At 25.4% G+C, this 16,445-nt stretch overlaps 1 protein-coding gene across 1 annotated transcript; it reads left to right on the top strand.

Moving 5' to 3' along the window:
- The first annotated feature begins 690 nt into the window (after positions 1 to 690).
- On the top strand, positions 691 to 5,845 carry LOC135924634 (large ribosomal subunit protein bL19m-like). The gene is made up of 6 exons (XM_065459723.1): positions 691 to 767; positions 1,044 to 1,140; positions 1,187 to 1,314; positions 1,362 to 1,496; positions 5,157 to 5,344; positions 5,482 to 5,845. Exons 1-6 carry the CDS (start codon positions 728 to 730, stop codon positions 5,743 to 5,745), a joined length of 852 nt encoding a protein of 283 aa, XP_065315795.1. The 5' UTR covers positions 691 to 727; the 3' UTR covers positions 5,746 to 5,845.
- The last annotated feature ends 10,600 nt before the right edge of the window (positions 5,846 to 16,445 follow it).

Raw genomic sequence — 16,445 nt, 5'->3', positions numbered from 1 at the left:
TATAAATCTTAATGTTTTAATGGTTTGAGTTTGACTAAAATAAAAAAAAATTTTTTTTTGATTGCTTCCCTAGTAGTAAATTTGACGCTTCGTCACTGGTGTACATTAATACATCTTAAATTTTTATTAAGTTCATATCGAATTATTTTGTTATTTTTTATTTAAAAAATGAACGATAGTAAAATTTAAAAAATAGGTAATCATTACAAAAATTTTAACCTGCTTTAAGTTTTTATACTTATAATCAAAAGCAAAGTAAATGTTCAATAAAAAAATATTGAATGGTAAATAATTTAATATCGACAATAAATTTCTCTTTTTTTTTAATACTTCGTAAAATTATAATGTCTCAAGAAATGCGTATTATAAATAAGAAATAATTTAGCATGTTTTCTTGCTAGATTGCGAATTACCATCTAATATGTAAATATAATAGGTTTGAATTCATATTTGAATACGACATATATTTGAAGGCGAAAAGTCGTCATTTCTATTTTAAAATTGTTAAATATATAAAAATATCAAATTTATGTTGTACAAACCCTAAAATTCTAAAGTTTTATGTAGTCTACTTTATAAAAATGGTTCCTTTAACCCATATTTAATTTACTAGATAATATTAATAAAGTTTTGCAAATTTATTATTATATAATTTTACAATTATTAAAATATTCAACATCTGTTATAAAATTTATTTTTGCATTCACGCATAATTTTTTGATTTACCATGCGTAGAAATTTATTAAAAAAATTAAATTTACCTATAAGTAATCTATATTATTACATGAATCAATTCCTTAAAATTATTTAGAACTTTAGTATTTTTCAATTTTATAGTAGAATAATTTAATCCAAATTAAATTGAGGGATAATAACTACCTTAATTAAAATAATTTTGATTTATTAATATCCTTTAAAAATTTTAATTGTATAAAGTAATTTTGTTATTAGATTTAAAAATATAGAAATAAATTTCACATAGTCTATTATTTATATTTCAAAATGTAATCATAAATAATATATATATATTTTTTTTGACAAAGTTAAAAGGCTTCAACTAGTACATAAGTATTATGGAATACCAATGGATGATACAGATTTACATCAGCAAGATTCATCTAAGATTACTAAAGAGTATAGGTTTAAAATTATATGAAATCTTATTTGCATTATTTATCTTATTCAGATTTATATATCCAGAATTCTTACCAAATAACAATGACTGGACAAAAAGAAATAAGTTATGTGAAATGTTAGAGAGAAAAGACATGATTAAAAGGAGAATGAAAATGGTTATCCCAGAATTTTATGTGGGTATGATTAATTTAAAAAGCTTATACTATATATTTAAATAAATAAAGGGACTATTATGAGTGTAACGGTTGCAGATCCATATGCAGAGGATAAAATCAATAAATTTATGGGAGTATGTATCTTACGTGGTGAACATGGCATGAGGCATTTTTTCATTCTGCGAAACATTATTGACAATCTAGGTATTGATTTAATATCGAAAATATTAACCTTACAAAGTTTATTATTCATTAACCATTTTTTTTAAAAAAAACTTGTTTGTCAGAAAGATACTCCCCCCCCCCCCACCAATTTATTTTCTTATATATTTATATGAAATTGTGAAGATATTGCTAATTGACTGGATCTATGCAAATGGTTCAACTTATTTAGAGAATATATTTACATTATTAAAATTAAGTTATTTGATAAAGTTGGAACTGGTACAACATTTCAAATTTTTGCAATTAAATCCTCTGAATGAGTGGTCTTGGCTCAATCTAGCTGCTTAACAACACTAATGAACACATGTGAAATAATTGTATAGCTTATAAAATAACCATATGCCAGTTTTTGCGTTCCAGCATTATGAATTGAAAAATATAAAATGAATTGTAAAAAAAGGTATATAGTACAGAGTCCTGCAGAGGCACCATTTGCACGGCCTGGCCCGGTTTCAAGTTTCAAATTTTTTAGGCCCGGCCTGGCCCGGATATTTTTTAAAAATTTTTTTTACGGCCCGGCCCGGATTTAAAAATTTAGGGCCTGGCCCGGATAAATTAAAAAAAAATTTTTTACGGCCCGGCCCGGATTTTAAAATTTCAGGCCCGGCTTGGAATTTTTTAAAATTATATTTGACCTGGTATATACAAAAATTCAGCTATGAGGTATTTTACCATATATATTTTTCAGCAAGTATTATTGCTTATTATTTAAAAAATACATGAAAAAAGCTAATATTTTGAGAATATTATATTGAATTTATAAAAATTATAAAACTGTTATTTATAAAAATGGATATTTTGAGCATATACTATATTTTTTGCATTTATAAAATACAACTAATATTCATAAAAATGGTAATAATATTTTGAGCATATACTATATTTTATATTGCATTTAAAAAAAATAAAACTAATATTTAATTTATAAAAATGGAAAATATTTTGAGAATATAATATATTGTATTTAATTTATAAAATAAAAATAAATCGCTATTTAAAAAAATGCATGTATAATAAATAGTATTTTGAAAATATAATCTAATTGCACAATATTAATATAATTTATTTTATAATTTTTAAATATTTTATATTACATTTATAGGTTGGTTTTTCAGGTGTAAAAAAATTTTTTTAATTTTCATGGATTTACCATCACATTTATGTCTTTTTAGATGTGATGTACCATGTTTATAATTCTAAGATAATATACTTGAACAATTCTTATATTGTACGTAGCCAAAGTTTTTTTATTTTCATCTATGATGATGTTAAATTTAGCCCATATTTCAGATTTTCAATTATTATTTGTATTTCTAAAAGAATAAATATTATTTTTAATTTTATTAATTATATCATTAGTATTTTGTGCCATGATATTCCTTTATTTGATTGTTATGGTAAATATTCTAAAAATTTAGATATGAATTATAAAAAATATATTATTAATACTTGAATATTGGGGCTTATTTAAGATATTCCTTTATTTGATTGTTTTGGTAAAATATGTTGTAAAAATTTAGATATGAATTATAAAAAAATATATTAATACTTTGAATAAATTTGCAGGAAATTAATAATTAGATCGATCTGTGGGTGTTAGGTGTGTTAACCATCACCTAATATTATGATAATCATAACTATAATTTAATATAATCTTATAACCATTAACTCATAATGTAAAAAATTTTATAAAAAATATTAAGGCCCGGCCCGTAAAAAAAATTTTTTAGGCCCGGCCCGGGCTTAGAGCCGGGCTTGCAGGTCTCTGATATAGTATATATATAAAATGGTATATATATATAATATGAGTATGCCACGAATTAAAATAATTGTGATATACTGATAATAATCTACCATGATTCTTTTTAATAGTAATGCCAATTATAGCATCATTAAATTCATCATCCAGATCCAGATGAACGTTAATTGTATGACCTAACTTCTCCATTTTGCTTTGTTGTCCTTTGTGCATCCTAAGGTGTTTAAGATTTTAAAAGTTGAAAATGAAATCTTCTCCTCAACACTTATTAGGGAATGATGGCAGACATTCAAATTAATTTATTTTACATTTGTTGACAACCTTAGTGGATCACATTATTTTTATTGATTCAACAAAGTTGTCTACAATTTCTTTAAAAAAAATATAATGAATATATGAGGGAGAAATAATAACTTTTGTATATTCAGAAAATATTTCATTTCTTAATCTTCACTTTTTTTACTAAATAATTTCTTAAATCTTAATTTCTTACTTAATACTTTTATTTTCAATAATAATAAATCAAAAACTTTAAAAATTAAACAAATTTATAAATTCTTTTATTTTTCATCATTTTAGGATGAAAAAAAAATCCGAATGACAAAATATGATAATTCTTATTAAAACAAATCTATCATAAGAAATATCCTTTTATTTTCTCCGACCAATCAACAATAGGCAATATTATTAATTGTCGGATATATTAAAAAATATTGCAAAATATACAAATACTGGGACATTTCGTATTAATATTTGTTAAAAAAGGATCATGATTAAAATTATTTGACGAATTCTATTTTAATTTGGATAGCTGCTTTGATTTTTCTATATGTATAAAAAAAACCCCTTTCATGATGTGAAATCACAATTTTTTTTTTAAAAAAAATTATTCAATTTTGTGATCTTCGTAAGATTTTTTTTTTTTGCTCAAAATTCTTGGGCAGATAAAATAAATAAATATCCTAGTTATAAAGATCTCGAAATATGACTGTGTTTTGATGAGTTTTCTGGCAATAGTTAAACATAATGGGAATCCATCTAGCCTACGGCTCGATTTTTTGAAAAAGCTAACCCAATATTCTAGCCAAATAATAGAGTTAGGGTTGGGTTAGGGATAATGTTGTTAAAAGGCTCGTTTCGAGCCTATTTTTAAAAACGGCTAACTCAATATTTTCGCGCCAAGCCTCGAAATTTCGATACTATATGTTTAGACCTTTTACTCCTTCTACGAACAAAATTTTTCAGGCTTGCGTAATATTATTTCTGGTGGATAAAATGCTGTGTTAGCCGTTTTTAACTCAAAGCGAGCCGTTTAATAACACTAGTTAGGGATGAGTTAGGTGGAGATTTTGCTCATAGAAGGCAGAAACGTTTGAGCATCTATAATCTCGAGGTTCGCGTATTTTTTTTTGGTTAAAATACTAGCTTAGCCGTTTTTTTTTAAAAATCGAGTCGTTTAAAAAACATTAGTTTAGGAATTGGGTGCTAAATTTCGATGTTTTTGGTATGAATGGAAAGATAAATATTAATGTCTTAAATATAAATTAATACTTTAGTAATCCAATTTTGGTAATCCAAACTATATAGTAAATAAAAAAAAAATGAATCAAAATCGATTCACAAATTCGGGGTTCATATATGTTAACAGATTAAATATTCACAAAAAAAAATTAATATTCAAAAAAAATTTTATATTCAAAATTAAAATTAACAATAATATTCTCAGTACATTCAAGTTCGTTAACAATAATATTAATATTCGTCTCACATTTTAATATTCAAATCATAAAATAAAAAAATTCTTTTTTATTCAAAAAACTTCATAACTTTAACATTGGGTAGATAGGTTACAGCCCTAAAATTAATCGTATATTTTTAAGGTGTCGAGGTGAGCTATGAAATGTACAATCCCACCATTCTGTCTATAGACATAATCAAACTGGAAAAAAGGCTCGATGATCATTTATTGTACTTGAGAGATGCCCTACCTGAATATAGCACATTCGATGTTAATATGCCCAAGGTTTTCCATTCCGCCAATGATCCCGTTCCCGTCAATCCCTTAAAAGTTTTTTCTTTCTTTCTTTCTTTATTTATTTATTTTTATTTCAATACGATAAAAAAAATATTAGTAAATAATGTATTTACTACGGGTAAATTCAATATCTTATTTTGTATATATAATTTTATGATTTATATTTGAAGGTGACTTTCAAACCCAAACCTTGGGAAAAGAGATGGGAGCGATGCGATCTCCGAGGTGTTCAGGATTACGCTTCGCTGTTATCGGAAAAGGATGTTAAGCGCAAGAAGAAGTACGCGACCCCTTGGGAAAAATTCGATATAATGAAGGAATACAGGGCCGCCATACCTAAAGAGGAACAGGAAAAGATATTCGAAGAAATAAAACTCAAGGAAAAAGAAGATTCGTACCTGAAAAGTACCTCCAAGAAGGTATACAAATCCTGAGACAGATGAGACAGATAATTATGCACCATAAATTAATTATTTAAGTTATATTAAAAAATAATGTGATATTCATTAACGTTGTTTGTGTTGTGGGTTTTGTAAATATAATATTGCCTAATTTTATTTTATTTATTTTTTTAAGGGAAGGGAGGGGGGGGGGGTGGGGTTAAATATTCGATTTGTAATATGCAAATTATTATTTAAAATCGTGATAAATTTGATAAGAAAAAAAAATATATATATACTTTATTCGGGGATAGGCATCGTAATGAATACCCGATTCAGGTTCGGTTTGGAAGAAATACTGGGCATCTGTTCGGTTGGAATCTTTAACTTCGCCTAACAAACTCTTAGAATTAATAATTAATGGCATTTCAAGAGAAATAAGGCACTTAAAAAAGACGATTAAATAAGCCAATAGCGGTGAAATTATTAATCGGGGGAAAAAATATAATTAGTAGCCTAGAGAACAATTAAATAGATAGAAAAAATTAACTAGGGATAATTGATACATCGACATTTAAATTTTATATCGTTATGACCTTCTATAAAATACGGCTTTAAAATTTTTTATATAAACATCAATAATTATTGGTAGAAGAAATATCGCTTGAACTTTTAAAAATCTGAAAAAAAAAACACCGAAGTTACAATAAAAATTTATAACTACTATAGGGGCTCTATATCGAAAAAAAACATTAACTAGATAGGCGTATATTTATGTTGCTAAGGAGGTAAAAAAAAACAGCATATAGAATAAATCAATTATTTATAAATATTTATTTTGTAAATATAAAAGGATTATATTTCAAAATTTAGATGGCATTATTGCTTACTAATTTCTTACAGAAAAATAGTATAAGAATATTTTATGTAGATTACATTTTATCAAATAAATATATATGTTCATAAAAAAAAATTAATAAATCACTTTACCCAAATGAGTCTCTCATGTTATTAATAATATAAACAATTTAAGGAAATTACTATCTCGAATAAATAATAATATAAATATATAATCTCCTAAATAAATCTAAGGAGCACAAGAAGTAAATAAAATTTTTCTTTATCAAAAAAATCGTAGATAAAAATTATAAACGCGTTAGCGGTAGGCATATATATATATATATTGTTAAGGTTAATGAGTTTATATTGAGTAGCCTATTTATTACCTGAGTGGATGTTAGCGACTAGAGTTAAAACCACTCTAGTGTCTTAAAATTTCTAATGAATTTGTCGTAGATCACGGCTGCATTTAGAACGAATTTGAGAACCACAGAAAGTCTAGATATTTATCAGCATTAATCTCGATCCAGAGAGTTAACTTATACTAACATTTTCTAAATAAATGTTTTAATATATTCAAATAAATATACTAATTTAAAAAATCTCCAAAATTTTTGCATTTAATTATAAACAATAAAAAAAAGGCAAGATCTTTAATCATTTTATCTGTAAAAACCCTTTTAAAATTTAAAAAAAAAAAAATTAAAGTAACAAATGCGTTTACTATTTAAATTTATTAGTCGTATCAACGATGTCTATTAATAATTATATTATTTTAGGAATTATACAATTTCCCTTCTGTGGGCTCTTACATTTGTAACATAATCGTAAAAGATATATTATTGTATACATTCACTGATAACTAGTTAATAATGAAAGAAATCGCGAATAACATTCCGTACTAGTAGACGATAAAAATAAAATTTTGTATATGGATATCTTTTGTGTCTAAAATTATTTCGCAAATCTTCCTTCTCCAGCCAAATTTCTTTAGTCTCCCTATATGATTTACCATTTCTTTGAAGAATTATCTATCATATATTTTCCTCTTTACCCACCACCATCCCCAATGAAATTACCCGATATCTCTTTGCCGCCAAAAAGGTTTATCAAAATAATTCGCCTATTTTAATTATATAAGTAAAGCTATAAGGCACAAAAAAAAGAAGACAGATTAAAGGTGGCCTCAACGAAGAATTCTACTTTCGTCTTAAGATTTCTCTAGAAATTTTCCGATCCAATTTCCCTAAGTTTTCACTCTTCACTAGGGTGACATGTTCCCCCTTTTTTTTATATAAAAAGTTCTTTTATAAATGTTTTTATATATAATTCTTATGTAATCTTTTTTTCATACAATTTAAAATAGGGATCCGCAAAAGTAAGCCCGAACCCGACCGGCTCGGACCTAATATTTTTTTAAAAAAATTCGGGCCTGGTCGGGTCGAGTTTTTGAATTTTTTTAAAATATATCAAAATTTATTAATGAACATTTTATGTAAAATAAAAAATATTTGATTTTATTTAAAGAAACTAGATGCCATATAACATATGTCTTTTATTTTGAGTAATTATAAAAATTAATTTCTATATTTAAATAAATTCGGGCCGTGTCGGGCCGGCAAAACTTTTTTAAAAAATATTTCGAGCCGGGCCGGGTTTGAAAAATTAGGCCCTATGCAGATCACTAATTTATAATCTATTCTTATTTGTTTTTTAAAAAAAATATATTTAATTTTTTATATTGGTTAAAAATAATACTAAAATTACAAAAAAAATTATTTTTTTTTATTATTATAATAGCAAAAAAATAATAGTAAATGTTTTAATATTTTATTTCAAAAAGGTACAATCAGAATATTTATATTATATTTTTAGAGAATTAATATTTGAATTAATTTTTAGTTTATTCCCAAAATTTGGTACCTGTTAAACATGCAATTATACAATACTGTTTTTTTTTACTATAATCAATAAATTAACTTACCAATGAGGAGAGTACTAATAAAATTAGCGAGCTATTATTAAGCATTGTGTTTTTTAAGGTTTTTTTTTAATATAAATTTATTAACAAAAGAAAATTTTAAAATTTAAATAAAAATTAAATTCTTTTTAAATATATATATATGAATAAAAATATCTTATGTAGATCTTTATTAGAAGAACCAAGAATTACAGATAGTGACCTTGGATTATCTTTTAAAATTTCCTGTTAATTTCATAAAATTTGATTGAGAGATTAATTAGATTTCTAAACCTTTCTGATAATTTTAGCTAGGATTTAGAATTTTCTTTATTTGTTGTAATAAACAAAAATTTAACCATTAAGCTATGATCCATCTAAAATTAAATAAATTTTGACCAAATAAAAAAGAATTAAAAAATATATTGCAGAGTTAATCGATACTCTATCTAGATACAAAATTGCCGTATGTCGCCATTTATTGATAATTCTTTCAGAGTTGTGATTTTGACTTAAAAGTCAGGAGTCGTAATTAGGGATATGCATGGGGCCTTTTCTTTTTAGTCCAATCGTTACGATAAGATGCTATAAGGTTTCAAATATACAACGAAATTGGAAAGGTTATAAGCGCTGAAGGATAATGTATAAATTAAAAGCTATTCTTAAAAAGAAATAATATTCATGAAAATAAACATTAAAAAGGAAATGGCAAAATAATTTAAAAATTTCGTGGAGATTCTACTCCAGTCATGAATAAGTGATAAAATTAACTGATCGAGTTCGCTCGACTTGTAATGGTATTCCAATTCGAATATCCAATTTTATTTTATTTTATTTTTTCTTACTAAAGGAGTTTTACAACTCTATAATAATCGAATTACATTCATAAAATTACTATGACTATTTGAATTTATACAATAATATCACATATCCTTGCCAAACAAATAGTTCCATATTTTTCCCAATCTACATTTATCGCACAAAGCTGAATGTTGAAAGATTTTTTTTATGCCAATCTAAATTAGCTTAAAACTATATAAGTGACAAGGTTTCAAACATACCGATCTGGGCTAATAATCAAAGCTTAAAATCCGTTCCAATTTTGAAATGGTTGAGAATAATAAATAAGACGCTTTAATGACAATATTGCTACCAATATGCGGTTTTTCAATTTTAAAATATTCAAATTTCTTAGATTGGTTGATCAAGTCGCATTGCTTTTGGGTGGTGAGAGTAGGATGAGATTTGGAAGTTAAAATTTAGTTTGCATTTCTGTTTCTTTGGCTATCTTGAATTGAGAATTATTAGATGATGGCAAGGATACGTAGGGTGAGAGCCCCGACGATATCTTTATTGGAGTTGAAGGTAACTTTTTCGGGCTCTTGGCAATATGTCGTGAGGATACTTTAATAGATGTACCTTCTTGAATTGTGGATGCATGTGGAATGTCTGGTTTTAAACCCTTCTGTTACTTTATCCTTTTGTAATGATGATGTAGGATCAATACCAAATATAATATCATCATCATGCATTGAATTAGGAAGATTTCTATCATTAGTTTTAGGTGATTTCTCGATAGCTGGTTTATGTGAGAAACTAGGCCTTGCTTCATTATAGAGATCTAGTTCTAAAGGTTTTGACTTAACCCTAGATTTTATCGCTGGCTTTTTGTCAAAGGCTATCCTTTTCTCGCTAGGAAATAATTTAGAATTATATAATGTACAATCTCTCTAAATTTCAAAAACAAATTCTTCTAGATAAATTACAGCAAATAAAATTAACTCCATACCTCTTTGATTCCTTCTTCGGTTTAGGGTTTTTCATCGTCTTTATCTAATATATCGATAATAAACAAAAAATCAATTTTTAAATTTTTATATATAGAAACTAATAAATCAATAGGATTTATACCATCGTCATTCTATGTTTGGGTATCTTCCAAATCGTCTGAAGCTTCAGTACTATCTGAGAGTTAAGGCTCTCCTTATTTTTTCCTTTCCCACTTTTTTTTCCTTTTTCTTTTTCTTTTTCTGATTATTCTTAACTTTATCTTCATATTCCGTCAAAAAATAATACTTCAGAGCACCACTGTTTATTGATGATCCTATTTTCATAAGAATTATTGGAAAACTATCCAAAATTTATCCAAGAGGCCAGCAAAAAAATTTAAGAGCTTGGCCCCTCACCTCATTGGATTTATTTATTTTTGATTTTTCAGTGGTGATTTTTATTCTTAGCTTATTTATCTATAAATTATCTACCAACGGGCTAAAGCACTAAAATGCCCTATGTATCAATCATTAATGTGAGTTTTCTGAGTTATGTTTCCAAGAAACATGACTGTATTTACGCGGCAGGATATCATAGTTAATATCCGGCTTCTAACGTGTTACTAATTTGTTGTAGGTAAAATTGATTAATGTTATTATAAATTAGAAACGATATATTTAAGAAAGTCAGATTTTTAATATTCACGATGCTGACATGATGCGAATTTTTGTATTTTTATTCTCACTTTACCAAATGAAATCAAAATTTTAGTTTAGATATCAATATAAAGGTGAACATACAAAATTTTATCTAATCATATTTTCAATGAAAAGGGTGAGGAGTTCTCTTTTCAATATGCCATCGATATCAAGAAATAATATATAATATATAGAAGAAGAATATTAGAACACCAAAATTATTTTAGTTTAGAATATTTTAGTTCTTTTATTTTTATAGAAATACATATATTTTCTTTATGTTTGTATTAAATTATGCATTGCGATGTCAACCATAAAATATTCATATTACCTATTGTGCTTGTTGGTAAAGTAAATAAAATTAAGTTTATATAAATACTAATATATTCTAAGTCATGTTCTTAATTAATAAAATTGATTTTTATAATGAACAAATAATTCACTTTTAGAATATATATAAAATTATATTGTGCTTGTTGGTAAAGTAAATAAAATTAAGTTTATATAAATACTAATATATTCTAAGACATGTTCTTAATTAATAAAATTGATTTTTATAATGAACAAATAATTCACTTTTAGAATATATATAAAATTAAATTAATTTTTGAAAAACATCTTAAAGATTAAAGCCTCATTTATAGTTACCATAAAATACAGCTATGGCACTTAGAAGAGGAGTATACTTTAGGACTAAACGATAGATTCGTTGTACAATTTAACATTTAGGACGTGAGCAACTCTCTTAGGGTTATCGATTTCAACTAAAGGCATTTGCTGCTATTTATAATAGGGAAATGGGATGAGGTAATTTAACGAATACTTTAGTTAAAATATTTTTATTGAATATTTTAGAAAAGATAGATGAATGAAATTATTGAAGAAGAAATTAGATGCGATATGCTGAATAAATAATCGCCTTTAAAAAATTGGACAGTCTACATGATTTGAGTATGGTTAGATTCATATTCTTTAAAAAAATTTAAAATCTATTTGACCACCTAAACTATTCTTATGCTATAAAGGTTTAATGTGGGCTAGATCTAGTATATTAGTGAATAGGAGAAGACAGCATTTTCATAAGGTAATTTCAAACCCACTGATGGATATCGATATCAAAGGATGAATCAAACTTAATCGTACCCACAAATGTAAACGATAAATATACATATCTATTTATAATCTCCTTTGTTATTTATCATTTTCGTATCATTAAAATGAGTACAATTTTTTTTCTTTCTATTTTCGTGACAGCTTACTATTAAATGTTTATATAACTTATAATCTAAAGTTTATTTTATTTAAAAAAAAAAATTATTTTTGATTAATTATATACAATCCGAACCTAAATTGTCCTGACAATGTCTAATTCTGAGTCGGTCTTTAAATTAAATTCTATTTTTTTGGATACGAATTCCGAAGACTAGACTATCCACTAACCTGATCACTTAATTTACCCACCAAAACATAGCCTTGGCTGTGTGACAAACCCTCTCGAATTTATCAGGAGTATCTTTATCACATATCAGAATCTGATATTTGTATCGGGTTGACAAAAAGTTATAAATAACTGTAACCGATCCGATACAAGACTATTTTGAAGTAACCAAAACTTATTTATGAAATCACATTTTATAATTCTTTATTTTCTCAAATTTTCTTTGATCAACAATAGTTTGAAATATCACAAATTTTCAGAGTTGGTAAAAGATATTTTTTGAATGGATCTAGATACCGATACATAGTCTAAAAAAATTATCTAGATTCAGATACTTATTATGTAAGGTTTGCACCAGATTAAATTAGGATTCTATTGTGATGATTCATGAGATGAGCTAAAAAAAATCTATATAATTCGATATCACTGTTTGTTTATCAAATTATAACTAAAATTATAATTTTTAGATTTTAATATAATACTATAATATATGATTAAATAATTGCAAGAGTGTAATTATTAGATTTCAGTATTAAAATAGTTTCAAAATTTTGGTAATTATTGCATCCACGTTTATCTGTATACACATTTTTAGAAAGTTTTTCTACTGGGGCGCTTGAAGGAATTGTGGTGTTATATTTTATGAATAACAGTTTTATATATTAGGATATTCTTTAAAAATACTAAAATGTCGACATTCATTTTTGAAAAAATTATTTAAAATTTGTTGAGTATCAAAATTTAAATCATTATTAACAATCATATCTGCTGCTGCTGTTGAGGCCGAAAAAATCGTATATCAAATTAATTGTTTTTTCTTCACAGGTTATTTGTTTGTAATCGGGTGAAGACCTTGATAATTCATCAACTAATCTTTGTATTATTTGTTTTTTTAAATTAAAATTATTTTCCATTAGTAACCTTATCCAAAGCATAGTTGCTATAATATTTTTAAATCATGATAGATTGTAAATAAAAAGAATTTTATTTATTTCATTTTCAAAAACGTAAATATACATATCTCTAAATAACTAAAAATATCCATGGTTTATATATGACGCTTCCCTATAAAATAAAAATGTAAAAATATAAATAATACAAGGTAAGAGCTAAATACTAAATATGTAAAAATAAAGAAAATTTTAATAGTTAACAAGTAAATATTCATATAATCCAACATTCACCATCTTCTAAGAAACTTTCCCTATAGTTTGATGTAAGCTGTCATTGAAGGCTTGTTGTCCAAATGGTTTATCGTGTTGGCTGTTGTCGTTGTTGCATAAGTCATATTCGTTATCGTTGGTTGTCTTTATAGCATTTGATTTTATACGTTGGTTTGTCCAAATCGTTAGCATGCTCGTAAATTATTTTCATCACCTTAATTCGTTGAGTAAGTTTGCTTGTGGTAGTTACCCCATTGTTATTATTAACTTTCAAAATTGTTATCATCATCAATCAGTTGTGAATAATTAGGAAATAATAATTGATCAAATTGGATATTAGAATAAATGAATTATCGGAATAATTTGTGGAATAGAATTGAATTTAATAAATTGAATAATCAATAAGATTATTATATCAAATTTTTAATGTTTAATTTATTTTTGCGTTTTAGTGTTAAATATTTGGTTTGTATATTAACTTAGCAAGTTTTTGTTTTATTCGTATTGGTCTAGAAATTGGTGTTAATTTATCTTTATTTATGTCCACACTTCCCTCCTTGAAAGAATCTTAGAGTTTCATCATGATTTAGAAATCTATTATTATATCTTCTTTTTCTTAGCTAGTCTAAATGTATCCTTATGATACCTTTATCTGTCAACTTGGAACATCATGTCACTTTCTTAGTGTGTGATCATGCCTATATCCATTTATCATCTTGTATTTTATACCAAATTAAATCTCCTACATTCATGATTCTATTACGTGATAATGTTATGTTATCTCTATCTTCTTTTTCCTCTATTGGTTTTAATAAGTCCCATTTAATTAGAATGTCGCGATTTTTTAGAAGGTGAAACTCCTGTTGTGTCATTAGGTGCATTCCTATAATTAAATAAGAATTTATCAAGTGAAATATCTAAATTACTCTTAATATTTCTTTTCACGTGCATCTTAAACGTTTTAACCATACGTTCCACCTGGCCATTAGACTGCTGGTGGTATGCGGACGTAAGTATATGTTTTATGCCGTAATCGTTGGAAAATTTCTCGAAATGATTACTCGTGAAGCTAGTACCATCATCAGTAACTATAGTTTCAGGTATTCCAAATAGCGAGATGGCTTTAAAAATTTCTTTTAATTTTATTCCAGTTGTAATGTTTTTTACAGGAACAATAATTGGAAATTAATTATAATTAACTATTATCAACCAATTCCTTGTGAAAAATACACCCGCATAATCTTTACGTATCCTTTCAAGATTAGATGCCGAAACCCATGGTTTTTGCATTTTTTTAAGGATTGTCAAATATGTATTACAGTCGTCCCAACTTTTTACTTCCATCTCTATGTCGTTATTCATACCGGACCACTATATGTAATCTTTGGCTAAGAATTTGATCTTTCCCGCTCCCAAATTACCTTCATGTAATGTCTGCAATAGGTTTTTTTCTCGTACTTGATAAAATTATAATTTTGTTGTTATATAATACTTAATTCCAATACAATGTTATATATTTTTATTTGCGATATTTTCATATCTTTATAAGTTTCATCGCGTATTTTGCTAAAACTAATAGGTATCATGATTTTTTTTTCTTAATCTGGCAAAATTAATCAAATATAAGATACGATTCAAAGTTTGTAGCTACTTCAAATTCAAACTATTAAATAGGTACTCTGATATTTTTAAATTTTTTATATTCTTTTTAAAAATCACCACAGAATCATATTAAATTCATTCATCTTCCATCACCATAAAATCTATAAGAACTAACTGATACATCATCATATATATACTAGAACTAACAACTGAACTGTTATATTATATATATTCTTACACAATTTTATATTAATATTACACTATACATATATTAAATAATTTTTTAAGGATTATAAATATCTAATAGGCAATGGAAGTTTAATTTTTTAATTTAATTACTATTTTATTATATTTTTATATTCCTGCATAAGATAATTAAATACACTGAATATACACACCTAATATTATACATATTCCTGAATATTTAGAGATCATAGAACTTAAAATGCATCAAGTACAAATTCAAGAGGAATAAGAGATTTATTTAAACACTATTTCAATTCTTGAATTTATGTATAATTTAAAAATACCATTATATTAAGAAATCATAATTTTCTCCTTTATTTGATGAGATTTTTCTATCTTATAAGGTGTTATTTAAAAATTTTATATTTGTTTTCTAAAATTTTCCATTAATTTTATAAAATATGTTAATGAAGTATATATTTAGTAATTTTAATTTATATGCACAATTAAAAATTCATTTAAACTAAATTTTTATTCATTTGTATTTGTATTTTATAATCTAAAAATTTATTCTTGCTGGATGAGAGTTTCGTGTTAAAACCTTAAGAAGGATCCTTTCCACATTGAATTTTATACAACTATATATCTTTTAATTAGGTAATTTTTACGCACAAGTAAATATTTGCATCTCTCTTATCGTTTCTGAAAATTTGGCCTTTCTACATGCGTTCCATAGTTTTGTATATTTTCTCATAACTTCATAATTTAATTGTAGAATGTATGTTTTTCATAACTTATTATAAAATTTTTGATTAAATGTATAACCTTTTTGTTTTACTTATATATAATTTGACTATGATTAAAGTTAACCTCCTATTATTTGTTAACTAATAATATCTTTTTATTTTTTCTATTGTAATTTAATAACAATGTCTTAAATTTAAATTTATATTTTGTAACTAAGTAATAAATCATTTGGAAGGGTGGCTGTTTGTATAAAATTTAAATTAGGATTAACATATTTTCAGCATGGTACTTTAATATGTATAGCTAACCAGTAGAATGATAGGTAAATCAGATATTTCCCCTTCATTTGA

The sequence above is a fragment of the Gordionus sp. m RMFG-2023 genome, chromosome 2 (genome assembly GCF_954871325.1).
Source record: "Gordionus sp. m RMFG-2023 chromosome 2, tfGorSpeb1-WG-v2, whole genome shotgun sequence".
NCBI classification, from domain to species: Eukaryota; Metazoa; Nematomorpha; class Gordioida; order Chordodea; family Parachordodidae; genus Gordionus; species Gordionus sp. m RMFG-2023.
This window is presented reverse-complemented; position numbering and strand designations above follow the sequence as displayed.

Bases quoted from the DNA above. Each gene is read 5' to 3' on its own strand.
- LOC135924634 (XM_065459723.1), top strand. From the start codon at position 728: ATGCGTAGAAATTTATTAAAAAAATTAAATTTACCTATAA. The intron at 768-1,043 runs GTAATCTATATT...TTTTTGACAAAG, and splicing joins AAAATTAAATTTACCTATAA to TTAAAAGGCTTCAACTAGTA. The intron at 1,315-1,361 runs GTATGATTAATT...AAATAAATAAAG, and splicing joins TATCCCAGAATTTTATGTGG to GGACTATTATGAGTGTAACG.